We start from the raw sequence: 13,613 nt of genomic DNA, 5'->3' as shown, positions 1-13,613 counted from the left end.
CTTATTATTATTATTATTATTATTATTGTTGCTGTACTGTCTATAACTACCTTAACAAACAGTGACTTATTATAATTATTATTATTGTTGTTGTTGTTGCTGTACTGTCTATAACTACCTTAACAAACAGTGACTTATTATTATTATTATTATTGTTGTTGTTGTTGCTGTACTGTCTATAAGTACCTTAACAAACAGTGACTTATTATAATTATTATTATTGTTGTTGTTGTTGCTGTACTGTCTATAACTACCTTAACAAACAGTGACTTATTATTATTATTATTGTTGTTGCTGTACTGTCTATAACTACCTTAACAAACAGTGACTTATTATAATTATTATTATTGTTGTTGTTGTTGCTGTACTGTCTATAACTACTTTAACAAACAGTGACTTATTATTATTATTATTGTTAATATTGTTGTTGCTGTACTGTCTATAACTACCTTAACAAACAGTGACTTATTATTATTATTATTGTTGCTGTACTGTCTATAACTACCTTAACAAACAGTGACTTATTATTATTATTGACAGTTTCCATGGAGATGTCATTTCACAGCTACATATTCATGTGATTGCATTAAATCATCTGATTGTTTCTATGTCTGTTAGTAAATGTTTTATAGGAGATAATTAATAAATGATAACAATTGACATTAAAGAATTACTGTGTTAACCACAACCAACATGTTGGATCTCTGTTTAGGGGTCAGTGCTCTAAAATGAGTCTCTCTGGGGAGAGAGAAGAGGGGGGCCCTGCCTCTAAAATGAGTCTCTCTGGGGAGAGAGAGGAGGGGGGTCCTGCCTCTAAAATGAGTCTCTCTGGGGAGAGAGAGGAGGGGGGCCCTGCCTCTAAAATGAGTCTCTCTGGGGAGAGAGAGGAGGGGGGTCCTGCCTCTAAAATGAGTCTCTCTGGGGAGAGAGAGGAGGGGGGTCCTGCCTCTAAAATGAGTCTCTCTGGGAAGAGAGAGGAGGGGGGCCCTGCCTCTAAAATGAGTCTCTCTGAGGAGAGAGAGGAGGGGGGCCCTGCCTCTAAAATGAGTCTCTCTGGGGAGAGAGAGGAGGGGGGTCCTGCCTCTAAAATGAGACTCTCTGGGGAACATGGCACCAAAGCTAAGAGGTGAGATGACAGTTTTTAAAATAATTATTAAGAGTTTATTTCCAAAATGCATCACATTTGTTTTTTCATCAGAAATGGTACCTTCAATGTTACTGTTCTCAGATTTTCAGTTAATAGATTTTAGATGGGTATATCTTTATTAAATTATTATTACTATTATTACTGTCCTTCAATATTACTGTTCTCAGATTATCAGTTAATAGATTTTAGATGGGTATATGTTTATTAAATTATTATTACTATTATTACTGTCCTTCAATATTACTGTTCTCAGATTATCAGTTAATAGATTTTAGATGGGTATATCTTTATTAAATTATTATTACTATTATTACTGTCCTTCAATATTACTGTTCTCAGATTATCAGTTAATAGATTTTAGATGGGTATATCTTTATTAAATTATTATTACTATTATTACTGTCCTTCAATATTACTGTTCTCAGATTATCAGTTAATAGATTCTAGATGGGTATATCTTTATTAAATTATTATTACTATTATTACTGTCCTCTTTTTCAAGATGTTATTATTATTATTATTATTATTATTGTTGCTGTACTACTATAACTACCTTAAAACCTCTACCGCTTCTCTCTCCCGGATCCGGGATCCTCCTCATCAAAAAAGGCTGACTAGCATAGCCTAGCCTAACGCGACAGGGATATCATATAATATAATTTCATGAAATCACAAGTCCAATACAGCAAATGAAAGATAAACATCTTGTGAATCCAGCCATCATTTCCAATTTTTAAAATGTTTTACAGCGAAAACACAATATATATTTATATTAGCTCACCACAATAGAAAAACACACCATGTTTCCACCGCATAGGTAGCTATCACAAAACCCACAAATAGAGATAAAATTAATCACTAACCTTTGGACAACTTCATCAGATGACAGTCTTATAACATCATGTTATACAATACATTTATGTTTTGTTCGAAAATGTGCATATTTAGAGCTACAAATCTGGGTTTTACAACGCAGCCATCGTCACAAATAGCACCAAAATGTCCGGTGATATTTTGGACAGTCACGTAATCTAACCAAAGAACTCATCATAAACTTTACTAAAAAATACATGTTGTGCAGCAAATGAAAGATACACTGGTTCTTAATGCAACCGCTGTGTTAGATTTAAAAAAAATAACTTTAGTACAACATACAGTATACAATATTGTGAGACAGCGCTCACCTATTCTCCGCCTTGTTGGAGCCAACATATTCCACAAAAATACGAAATAACATCATAAATATTCTCTTTCTTTAGATGATCTTCCATCAGAATGTTGTGCAAGGAGTCCTAGTTCCAGAATAAGTCGTTTGGTTTTAGTTTGGTCCATTTCTTCTGTCGAATTAGCAACTTTGGCCATGTGGAGGGCACATGTCCAACAAATCGGTGCGCCTGGAACGAAAAATTCAAAAATTCCCATTAAACGTTGAATAAACTGGTCTCGGTTGAAAATCCTACTTTATGATGTTTTTCTCATATATATCCAATAAAATCAGAGCCGGAGCATTTCGTTGTGTATACGTAACGCATTTTCAGAAGACAATGTGGAGTTCCCTGGTGCGCCGTTGAAAACTGACAAAAGAGCGGATCTGTCACTCCAAAAGCTCTCATTCGGCCTCACATCAAGCTAGACACCCCATTCAACCTTCTACTGCCTGTTGACATCTAGTGGAAGGCGTATGAAGTGTATACAGAAGTGCATATCAGATCCATAAATATAAGCCAGTTGAATAGGCAGGCCCTGACACAGAGCCCCATTTTCAGAATTTTCACTTCCTGTCTGGAAGTTGCTACCAAATGAGTTCTGTTTTACTCACAGATATAATTCAAACAGTTTTAGAAACTTCAGAGTGTTTTATATCCAATAGTAATACTAATATGCATATTGTATGATCTAGAACAGAGTACGAGGCCGTTTAATTTGGGCACGATTTTTTTCCCAAAGTGAAAATAGCGCCTCCTATTAAGAAGAAGTTAAACAGCCAGAATACATTTTTAAAAGAAGATAAAACATTTTTTGACGACATCTTGTTTCTGATTGGCTGCTGGGTAATTTGATATGCATCTAAATGTTCGTTTGTAGGCATCGAATTGAGCGAATGCTGCGCAGGTTCACTGAGTTACAAACCAAATGGACAGGTCTAGCTCATTGGCACCTCAGATTATGAGCCTAGCAGGTGTTGTGAATTAGTTATGTAGTACCCACAGAAGGCCACATGGAGGAGCAAGAGAGCTATAAACCCACACTATTTCCTCTTTTTTGCCTTAAAAACCCTAAACCTAACAATCAATCAAATGTAAATATAAAGCCCTTTATACATCAGCAGATGTCACAAAGTGCTATACAGAAACTCTAACCCTACGTATAACCTATTTTAACCCTTAACCCTAATTCTCGGGTAGGGTAGCCTAGAACACTTTTAGAAACTGTTTTAGTAATAATATTATGTTATTAAATAGAATTATAGAACCAAATAGCATTTTGATTATTTTGTTAATCAAAACCTGTCGCCGCATTTTGCTTTTATTGTTTTGTTATTTTATGATATTTATTATTGCAGGGCAGAACACTTGATAAACAAGACACATTAGTTATTTTTTTTCAAATGTGGTTTGAACTGGGTGACCTGGTAACCTCTATGTGAAAGTCCAGCAACTGGAATGGGATAGACTGGGCAGGTTTGAGACTGATCTAAGGAATTCATGAGAAAAATACACTTTATTTCTCAGCTGCCTCACCAATGTCTGTACGTGAATTAATAACTTTAATTGCTAAATATTTCCAATAGATGGCAGCATAAGACCATGAAGCATCAGTTATAGGCTACAAGCAGCAATATGATTGACATAAAATAGCATGCAACCACAGACTATATGTCCCATGATTTTCTAAAATGGTCACTCATTACTTTAGTTAGCTATTTATCTCGTATTAGGGCTGTGTTGCTTTTGGGAGAGCAAAAATATAGTGATTATAGCATGTATTGAACCCCGGGTAAATAATCATTAGTCAGAACCTCAACTTTAGCATACATTCATTATAAAAATTATTCATTATACAACCTCGGAATAGAAAAGACAAGAGTGCGTCTTCCAGCACACCAATAAATGACATCATAACCCTCCCGGTTAGTAAATTTACCTCAACATGCCCTTCGCTTTCACATAAAAACAGGTAATAATAAACATGAATCATCATTATATTACTTCACAGTAATCTGTTAAATGCTTTATCAGTCCTTCCTCTTGCGTTAGCAGTGTGGAAAGGGACAGAAAGAAGCGCACAGGAGTTTTCCTGTGAGGGGGAGTGGTGGTGTATCCTGGGAGAAAACTAAACTAATCTTCTGAAAAATAATTTGTGGTCTTATGCTGCCATCTATTGGAATTATGTAGCAACTGCAGTAGTACTGAATAATGTGTAATTCCTTACTAAAGTAGTAAGAATTGCAAAATATACAATCTTCTAGATGATTTTACCACTTACAACCATAAAATAACCACTTATATTATAACAAACAATTAAATTGCCATAAACCAAAAACACCATACATTTAGTTTATTTAGTTAATTACCAAATTGAGCCAGTCGGTCACATTTTAGAGTGAGGCAGATATATAGCATTTTGCAAAAAAAACATGATTTTTGTCTCTCTGAAATGAAACCATCAAGCGATAGATTTTAAACAAATCACTGTATGTGAGAGATGTAATGTTTGTCTCTGTTGTGTTGAAGTACAATCAAGCAGGAGAGACCAGCCTCCCCTGTTCCCAGCTGTGTGTCCATGAAGAGTGACTGGTCTATGGAGCCTCCTGTAGAGTTTAGAAAGGGAGAAATTTCTACTGAACAATGGTAAGAAGAACTCATGGGTCATGGTCAGTGAGTTAAACAACACTGTCTCTAGTCATTTCTCCTCTCCCATTTCTTTTTGTTTTCATAATCCATAGGCTAATCATTTTGTCCATTTTCATAGTCCTAAAACAATATTAAACAAACACAACATTCCCTCCGTGTGTGTGTGTGTGTGTGTGTGTGTGTGTGTGTGTGTGTGTGTGTGTGTGTGTGTGTGTGTGTGTGTGTGTGTGTGTGTGTGTGTGTGTGTGTGTGTGTGTGTGTGTGTGTGTGTACTCCCTGGATGAGGAGATGTAATCTCATGTTTTGTCCACAGAAACCAACAGGAGAGATCAGAGTCAGAGATTCTCAGTGGTCAGTCTTCCCAGAGTCATCAAACAGATCTGGCCTCCATATTCAGTGTATGTGGTCCTGTTATGTACATTTGTTTTTGTTTACCTCAATTAAGGTTGATCTGTCAATCATTCATTAATGTGTTAATGAGAAAGCAGTTTGTCTCTTGCTTAACTTATTTACTTTATTTATTTCAGTTGCTTGAAGAGAAAATTATGACATTTGTGAAGAACGAGCTGAAGATGTTCAAGAGGATTCTTAGTCCAGAACTCCCAGAAGGCTTTGAGAGTCAGAAGCAGGATAAGAAAGTGGTGGATGCTGAAGATGAGAAGCAGGAGAGCAGTGCCAGAGAGGGGGCTCTGAAGATCACACTGCACGTCCTGAGGACAATGAACCAGAAGGAGCTTGCTGACACACTGGAGAAATGTAAGATCTGTCTGCCTCATGTTGAATGGTGTTTTATAACATTTAAAAGCTGTAGCTAAAGTACAGCTAAAGTAGCTGTGTAACTCAATGATATTGTAGCAGCCTTAACACAACACCTAGTGACCTCATCAAGTAGCAGCAGGGATGTGTTGTGGTGATTAATTAATTTACAGAGAGAGAGACAACATTAATAATACCATCAATAATACCAATAATAATATAATCAGTCACACCAGTCTGTAATGCATTATGAAAACATTTACACATTTTTAGTCAGTTAAGAGAAGACATTATTATAATTTAAAACTTTATAACAGTCCTACAATACTGTAGGCATTAAAACAGACGTAATATTAATATCCTCTGTGTTATTTCTAGATTCAGATGAGCTTGCTGTGATTTGCCAACGTGAACTCAAATCTAATCTAAAGAAGAAGTTTCAATGTGTATTTGAGGGGATCGCTAAACAAGGAAACCCAACACTTCTCAATAAGATCTACACAGAGCTCTACATCACAGAGGGTGGAACAGGAGAGGTCAATAATGAACATGAGCTGAGACAGATTGAGACAACAACCAGGAAACAAGCAAGACGTGAGACTGCAGTCAAATGTAACGACATCTTCAAACCCTTAACTGGACAAGACAAACTTATCAGAACTGTGCTGACAAAGGGAGTCGCTGGCATTGGAAAAACAGTCTCTGTGCAGAAGTTCATTCTGGATTGGGCTGAAGGAAAAGCAAATCAGGATGTCCAATTTGTATTTTCATTTCCTTTTCTGGAGCTGAATTTGATGAAAGAGGACAAACACACTTTCATTGAACTCCTCAATCACTTCTCAATGGAAACCAAACAATCAAGAATCTCCAACTACAACAAGTACAAAGTTCTGTTCATCTTTGATGGTCTGGATGAGTGCCAACTGCCCCTAGACTTCCAGAAGAACAAGATCTGTTGTGACGTCACAGAGTCAACCTCAGTGGATGTTCTGCTGACAAATCTCATCAAGGGAAATCTGCTTCCCTCTGCTCTCCTCTGGATTACTACCCGACCTGCAGCAGCCAATAAGATCCCTTCAGGGTGTGTTGACCAGGTAACAGAGGTACGAGGGTTCAATGACCCACAAAAGGAGGAGTACTTCAGGAAGAGATTCAGTGATGAGGACCTGGCCAGCAGAATCATCTCACACATAAAGACATCAAGGAGCCTCCACATCATGTGCCACATTCCAGTCTTCTGTTGGATTTCTGCAACAGTCCTTGAACACATGCTGCAACATAAGAGAGAAGAGATGCCCAAGACTCTGACTGAGATGTACACACACCTTGTGGAGTTTCATACCAAACAGAAGAATGAAAAGTATCTTGGGATAGAAGAGACAGGTCCACACTGGAATAAAGAGAGCATTCTGTCACTGGGAAAACTGGCTTTTCAACAGCTTGTGAAGGGCAATCTGATTTTCTATGAAAAAGACCTGAAAGAGGCTGGCATTGATGTCAGTGAAGCCTCAGTGTACTCAGGATTGTGCACACAGCTCTTTAAAGAGGAAGGTGGGCTGTACCAGGACAAGGTGTTCTGCTTTGTTCATCTGAGCATTCAGGAGTTTCTGGCTGCTGTATATGTGTTCCTCTCATTCATCAACAACAATGAGAATCTAATGGACAAACTGCAAACAAACAACAAGTCTGAAGTTACTTTCTACAAGAGTGCTGTGGATAAAGCCTTACAAAGTGAGACGGGAAACCTGGACCTGTTCCTCCGCTTCCTTCTGGGCCTCTCACTGGAGTCCAATCAGAAGCACTTACGAGGTCTAATGACAAAGTCAAGAATCAGCAAAAAGAGCCATGAAGAAACAGTCAAGTACATCAAGCAGAAGATCAGGGAGAATCCCTGTCCAGAGAGGAGCATCAATCTGTTCCACTGTCTGAATGAACTGAATGACCATTCTCTAGTGAATGAGATCCAATTCTACCTGAGATCAGGAAGTCTCTCAAAACCCAACCTGTCACCTGCACAGTGGTCAGCTCTGGTCTTTGTGTTGCTGACTTCAGAAAAGGAGCTGGATGTGTTTGACCTGAAGAAATACTCCAGATCAGAGGAAGGTCTTCTGAGGCTGCTGCCAGTGGTCAAAGCCTCCAGAGCTTGCCTGTGAGTAAATAAAATGACATATAAGAACTAATCATCAGGAATACATATTCAGTTTAGAGAAAAATATTTATTATAATATAATATTATATTGAAAAACATATTTAATAAATGCATTGATTTTCATATTAGTATAACATTATGACCATACAATTCTAGGAGACGGAAGATGAATCTATATGTTGTTTGGGAGAATTAACCAAATGCATCTGCCATTGTCCTTTTACACTACTGGTGTTAAATTAACAGTGTGTTTGTGAAGTCATGATGATCTCTTTGTCAGGCTGTCAGGCTGTGGAGTCACAGAGGAAGGCTGTGCTTCTCTGGTCTCAGCTCTGAGGTCAAACCCCTCACACCTGAGAGAGCTGGATCTGAGTAACAATGACCTGAAGGATTCAGGAGTGAAGCTGCTCTCTGCTGGACTGGGGAATCCCCACTGTAAACTGGAGACTCTGAGGTCAGTATTCCTGTAGTTGGTCAACAAGTGATAACTGTTCACCAGATCCACATGTGTTTACCAGACACACATAGTCCACACCATATGTGTTTGGACAGTGAAACTTACAGTTTTACATTTGGTGTTATGCTCCAGCATTTTGGATTTGAGATATAATGTTTCATATTAGGTGACAGTACAGAATGTCACCTTTTATTTGAGGGAATTCAATCATATATTTTACCGTTTAGATATGAATAGTGAATAATGATGAATAACAAAGTTATAGAGGCACAAATAACAGTATAAATGCTAATATCCCCTGTTATTGGTAATGGTGAGAGGTTAGCATGTTTTGTTGTAGTCTCTGTTATTGGTAATGGTGAGAGGTTAGCATGTTTTGTTGTAGTCTCTGTTATTGGTAATGGTGAGAGGTTAGCATGTTTTGTTGTAACCTCTGTTATTGGTATGGTGAGAGGTTCGAATGTTTGTTGTAGTCTCTGTTATTGGTAATGTTGAGAGGTTAGCATGTTTTGTTGTAGTCTCTGTTATTGGTAATGGTGAGAGGTTAGCATGTTTTGTTGTAGTCTCTGTTATTGGTAATGGTGAGAGGTTAGTATGTTTTGTTGTAGTCTCTGTTATTGGTAATGGTGAGAGGTTAGCATGTTTTGTTGTAGCCTCTGTTATTGGTAATGGTGAGAGGTTAGCATGTTTTGTTGTAGCCTCTGTTATTGGTAATGGTGAGAGGTTAGCATGTTTTGTTGTAGCCTCTGTTATTGGTTATGGTGAGAGGTTAGCATGTTTTGTTGTAGCCTCTGTTATTGGTAATGGTGAGAGGTTAGTAGGTTTTGTTGGAGCCTCTGTTATTGGTAATGGTGAGAGGTTAGTAGGTTTTGTTGGAGCCTCTGTTATTGGTAATGGTGAGAGGTTAGTAGGTTTTGTTGGAGCCTCTGTTATTTGTAATGGTGAGAGGTTATCATGTTTTGTTGTAGCCTCTGTTATTGGTAATGGTGAGAGGTTAGCATGTTTTGTTGTAGCCTCTGTTATTGGTAATTGTGAGAGGTTAGCATGTTTTGTTGTAGCCTCTGTTATTGGTAATTGTGAGAGGTTAGCATGTTTTGTTGTAGCCTCTGTTATTGGTAATGGTGAGAGGTTAGCATGTTTTGTTGTAGCCTGTTATTGGTAATGGTGAGAGGTTAGCATGTATTGTTGTAGCCTCTGTTATTGGTAATGGTGAGAGGTTAGCATGTTTTGTTGTAGCCTCTGTTATTGGTAATGGTGAGAGGTTAGCATGTTTTGTTGTAGCCTCTGTTATTGGTAATGGTGAGAGGTTAACATGTTTTGTTGTAGCCTCTGTTATTGGTAATGGTGAGAGGTTAGTATGTTTTGTTGTAGCTTCTGTATCTTTCTCACTCATTGTGATTCATGATTCATTCATGATTTTTCTTAAATCATGGCATCATCAGTGTTAATTTAGTAGTGTTTAGAAACATGTTATCAACTCACTTAGATGGAAAATGAATCCAGTCATCATCCACCATTTTATTAATCTGCAAAACACAACCAAAACAAACTGCAAATGCAACCAACGAGTTTTCGACCAAATACTACACTTTTGACTAATTTAATACACTATAAGTGAATTGGTCAGAATACTTATTGTCACGTTCTTTATTCCTTTGTTTAGTATGTGTTTAGTTGGACGTGAGCTGGGTAAGTAATGCATAGTATAGTAGTACATATATAAACCCCTCACACCTGAGAGAGCTGGATCTGAGCTACAATCACCCAGGAGACTCAGGAGTCAGACTGCTCTCTGCTGGACTGGAGGATCCACACTGCAGACTGGAGAAACTCAAGTATGTAGAGGGGTTATGTCCATGTTCACATCAGACATGTTTGACTTATCAGGCTAGTTAAGACAAACATTCTTACCACCACTTGGACAAAGTTATATGCTGACTGTGTGTGTGTGTGTTCATTGTGTGTCCATTGTGTGTGTGTGTGTGTGTCCATCTATTGTGTGTGTGTGTTCATTGTGTGTCCAGTGTGTGTGTCCCCAGTGTGTGTGTGTGTGTCCAGTTTGTCTATGTCCAATGTGTGTGTGTGTGACACATACTGGACAAACATTGGACACACCGGACACACACACACACACACACTGGACACACAATGAACACACACACACACGATAGATGGACACAGACACACACACAATGGATACACATTCGCTGGACACACACACACACACACAGACAACCATTCTTAGTTATTTGCTGACCGTGTGTGTGTGTGTGTGTGTGTGTGTGTGTGTGTGTGTGTGTGTGTGTGTGTGTGTGTGTGTGTGTGTGTGTGTGTGTGTGTGTGTGTGTGTGTGTGTGTGTGTGTGTGTGTGTGAGAGTTCAGGTGTCCCTCAATGACTGTCTGTTCTTCTGCTTACCGCTACAGTGTGGAACATGGTGGAGAGAACAGAATGAAACCTGGGCTTAGAAAATGTGAGTGTTGACTGCTGTGAAGAAAATGACTAAGAATAAGTCTTAATTCAAGTTAAGTCAAAGTCAAAGACCACCATCATTACTGACTTGGTCATATTAAATATCAGCTGTAGTTCTACAGAAGCAGAAATCAGGGACACCAATGTTTACAAAGAGTTGCTTTGACTGTGTGTGTGTGTGTGTGTGTGTAATTAATGGGAATAAGTGTGTTTTATATTACCATACAGTATAACATATGATCATTCAACAAGTCTCAAGTTACCTTAACTTCTCCTTTTGATACCTAGAAACATCTACATTAAATGAATTAGTGAAAAGTGAGTTAACATTCTAATGTGAATGATGATGATTTCTAATATTGTGTCTGGTTTCATCCATCAGATGTCTGTGATCTCACACTGGACCTAAACACAGTAGACAGACTCCTCTCTCTGTCTGAGGAGAACAGAAAGGTGACATGTAGGAGAGAGGAGCAGCCGTATCCTGATCACCCAGAGAGATTTGAGGACTGTAGACAGGTGCTGTGTAGAGAGGGTCTGACTGGGTGCTGTTACTGGGAGGTAGAGTGTAGTGGGGGAGGGGCTGGTATAGGAGTGACATATAAAGGAATCAACAGGAGAGGAGAGGGTGATGACTGTTGTCTTGGATACAATGACAAGTCCTGGAGTCTGTTCTGCTCTGACAACAGTTACACTGCCAGGCACAATAATAATCTCACTACCATAGACGTCCGCCCCTCCAGCTCCCACAGAGTAGGAGTGTATCTGGACTGGCCAGCCGGCACTCTGTCCTTCTATAGAGCCTCCTCTGACACACTGACCCACCTGTACACATTCACCTCCACATTCACTGAGCCCCTCTATCCAGGGTTTGGGGTTGATTATGACTCCTCAGTGTCCCTGAAATAATACAGACTGGACAAACACACACACACACTGGACACACACACACACACACACACACACACACAGGACTCACACACACACACACACACACACACACTGGACAAACACTGGACACACACACACACTGGACACACACACACACTGGACAAACACACACACACACACACACACACACACACACACACACTGGACAAAATAACACACACTGGACAAACAAACACACACACACACACACACACACACACACACACACACACACACACACACACACACACTGGACAAACACACACACACACACAAACACAGTGCACACACACACAGGGGACACACACACACTGGACACACAGGACACACACACACACACCAGTGGTCACACACACACACACCAGTGGTCACACACACACACACACACACTGGTCTCAAACACACTGGACAAACACACAAACACACACACACACTGGACAAACACACACACACACACACACACACAGTGGACACACACACACACACACACACACACACACACACACACACACACACACACTGGACAAACAAACACACACACACACACAGTGGACAAACACACACACTCTGGACACACATGCGTGTCTTCCTATAATCGTGACAATAACACTGTTAAAATACCAATGTGATCATTTGTTGTCTTTGATGTTGAATAACAAATTGTATAATTATATATGGACATACGCTCCATAGTTGTACAAGTATACAAGGATATATTGTACTTTTCATAATAAAACATACTTAAAACAAGAAAAGCATGTTAATTGTGAAAACAGTTTGGTTATTGATGTTACGTTTCCTCTGTCAGGTTGACGTTAACCTGCGACTGGTTGAAACATGAAACAAATATGAAATGAAATACAAAACAATTAAACATTTTGAAATTGAATTAAACAAATTACATTTCAATTTGTACAATGGAGTGTGTGATGCAGGGTTACTATAGCAACAGAGTGGAATCTGGACTGTCTTCTAGGAGTTTTTTTTTTAGACACACACTCTAATCTCTAATAATACTCTAATACTCTCTCTCTCTGCTCTCTCTCTACTCTCTTTCTCTCTGCTCTCTCTCTATTCCCTGCGCTCTCTCTGCTCTCTCTCTTCTCTCTTTCTCTCTCCTCTCTCTCTCGTTCTGCTCTCTCTCTGCTCTTTCTCTGCACTCGCTGCTCTCTCTGTTCTCTGCTCTCTCTCTTAGCTCTCTACTCTCTGCTCTCTCTCTGCTCTCTCTCTACTCTCTGCTCTCTCTCTGCTCTCTCTCTCTCAGCTTGCTCTCTGCTCTCTCTCTACGCTCTGCTCTCTCTGCTCTCTCTCTGCTCTCTGCTCTCTCTCTCTGCTCTTTCTGCTCTCTATTCTCTGCTCTCTATTCTCTGCTTTCTCTCTGCTCTCTCTCTGCTCTCTTTCTCTCTGCTCTCTCTCGTTCTGTTCTCTCTCGCTGCTCTCTCTCTCCTCTCTCTCTCGTTCTGCTCTCTCTCTGCTCTCTCTCGTCACTCGCTGCTCTCTCTGTTCTCTGCTCTCTCTGCTCTTCTCTCTCTGCTCTCTCTCTCTGCTCTCTCTCTCTGCTCTCTCTCTCCTCGCTCTCTCTCTGCTCTCTCTCTGCTCTTCTCTCTCTGCTCTCTCTCTCTGCTCTCTCTCTCTGCTCTCTCTCTTTTATCTCTCTCATTCTCCTCTCTCTGCTCTTTCTCTGCTCTCTCTGCTCTGCACTCTCTCTGCTTTCTCTGCTCCCTCTGCTCTCTCTCTCTCTGCTCTCTTTCCCCCTCTCTCTCTGCTCTCTCTCTCTCTGCTCTCACTCTCTCTCTGCTCTCCCTCTCTCTGCTCTCTCTGCTCTCTTTCTCTCTGCTCTCTTTCTCTCT

At 39.6% G+C, this 13,613-nt stretch overlaps 2 protein-coding genes across 2 annotated transcripts in view; both read left to right on the top strand.

Annotated features, from left to right (window-relative positions):
- Positions 1-7,910, top strand: part of LOC129841954 (NLR family CARD domain-containing protein 3-like) — a 26,899-nt gene extending 18,989 nt beyond the window's left edge. The window contains exons 3-5 of the mRNA XM_055910321.1: positions 5,315-5,399; positions 5,529-5,757; positions 6,136-7,910. Coding sequence (XP_055766296.1) covers positions 5,315-5,399; positions 5,529-5,757; positions 6,136-7,910 — 2,089 coding nt within the window. The remainder of the gene's footprint in view (positions 1-5,314; positions 5,400-5,528; positions 5,758-6,135) is intronic.
- Positions 7,911-10,084: 2,174 nt separating this feature from the next.
- LOC129841935 (stonustoxin subunit beta-like) lies at positions 10,085-12,527 on the top strand. Its single transcript, XM_055910306.1, has 3 exons — positions 10,085-10,198; positions 10,788-10,834; positions 11,216-12,527. The coding sequence occupies exons 2-3, from the start codon at positions 10,813-10,815 to the stop codon at positions 11,740-11,742; spliced, it is 549 nt and encodes a 182-aa protein (XP_055766281.1). The 5' UTR covers positions 10,085-10,198; positions 10,788-10,812; the 3' UTR covers positions 11,743-12,527.
- The last annotated feature ends 1,086 nt before the right edge of the window (positions 12,528-13,613 follow it).

Source organism: Salvelinus fontinalis, unplaced genomic scaffold, assembly GCF_029448725.1.
Source record: "Salvelinus fontinalis isolate EN_2023a unplaced genomic scaffold, ASM2944872v1 scaffold_0004, whole genome shotgun sequence".
Taxonomy (NCBI): domain Eukaryota; kingdom Metazoa; phylum Chordata; class Actinopteri; order Salmoniformes; family Salmonidae; genus Salvelinus; species Salvelinus fontinalis.
The sequence above is the reverse complement of the archived record's forward strand: the minus strand, read 5'-3'. Positions and strand labels throughout refer to the sequence as shown.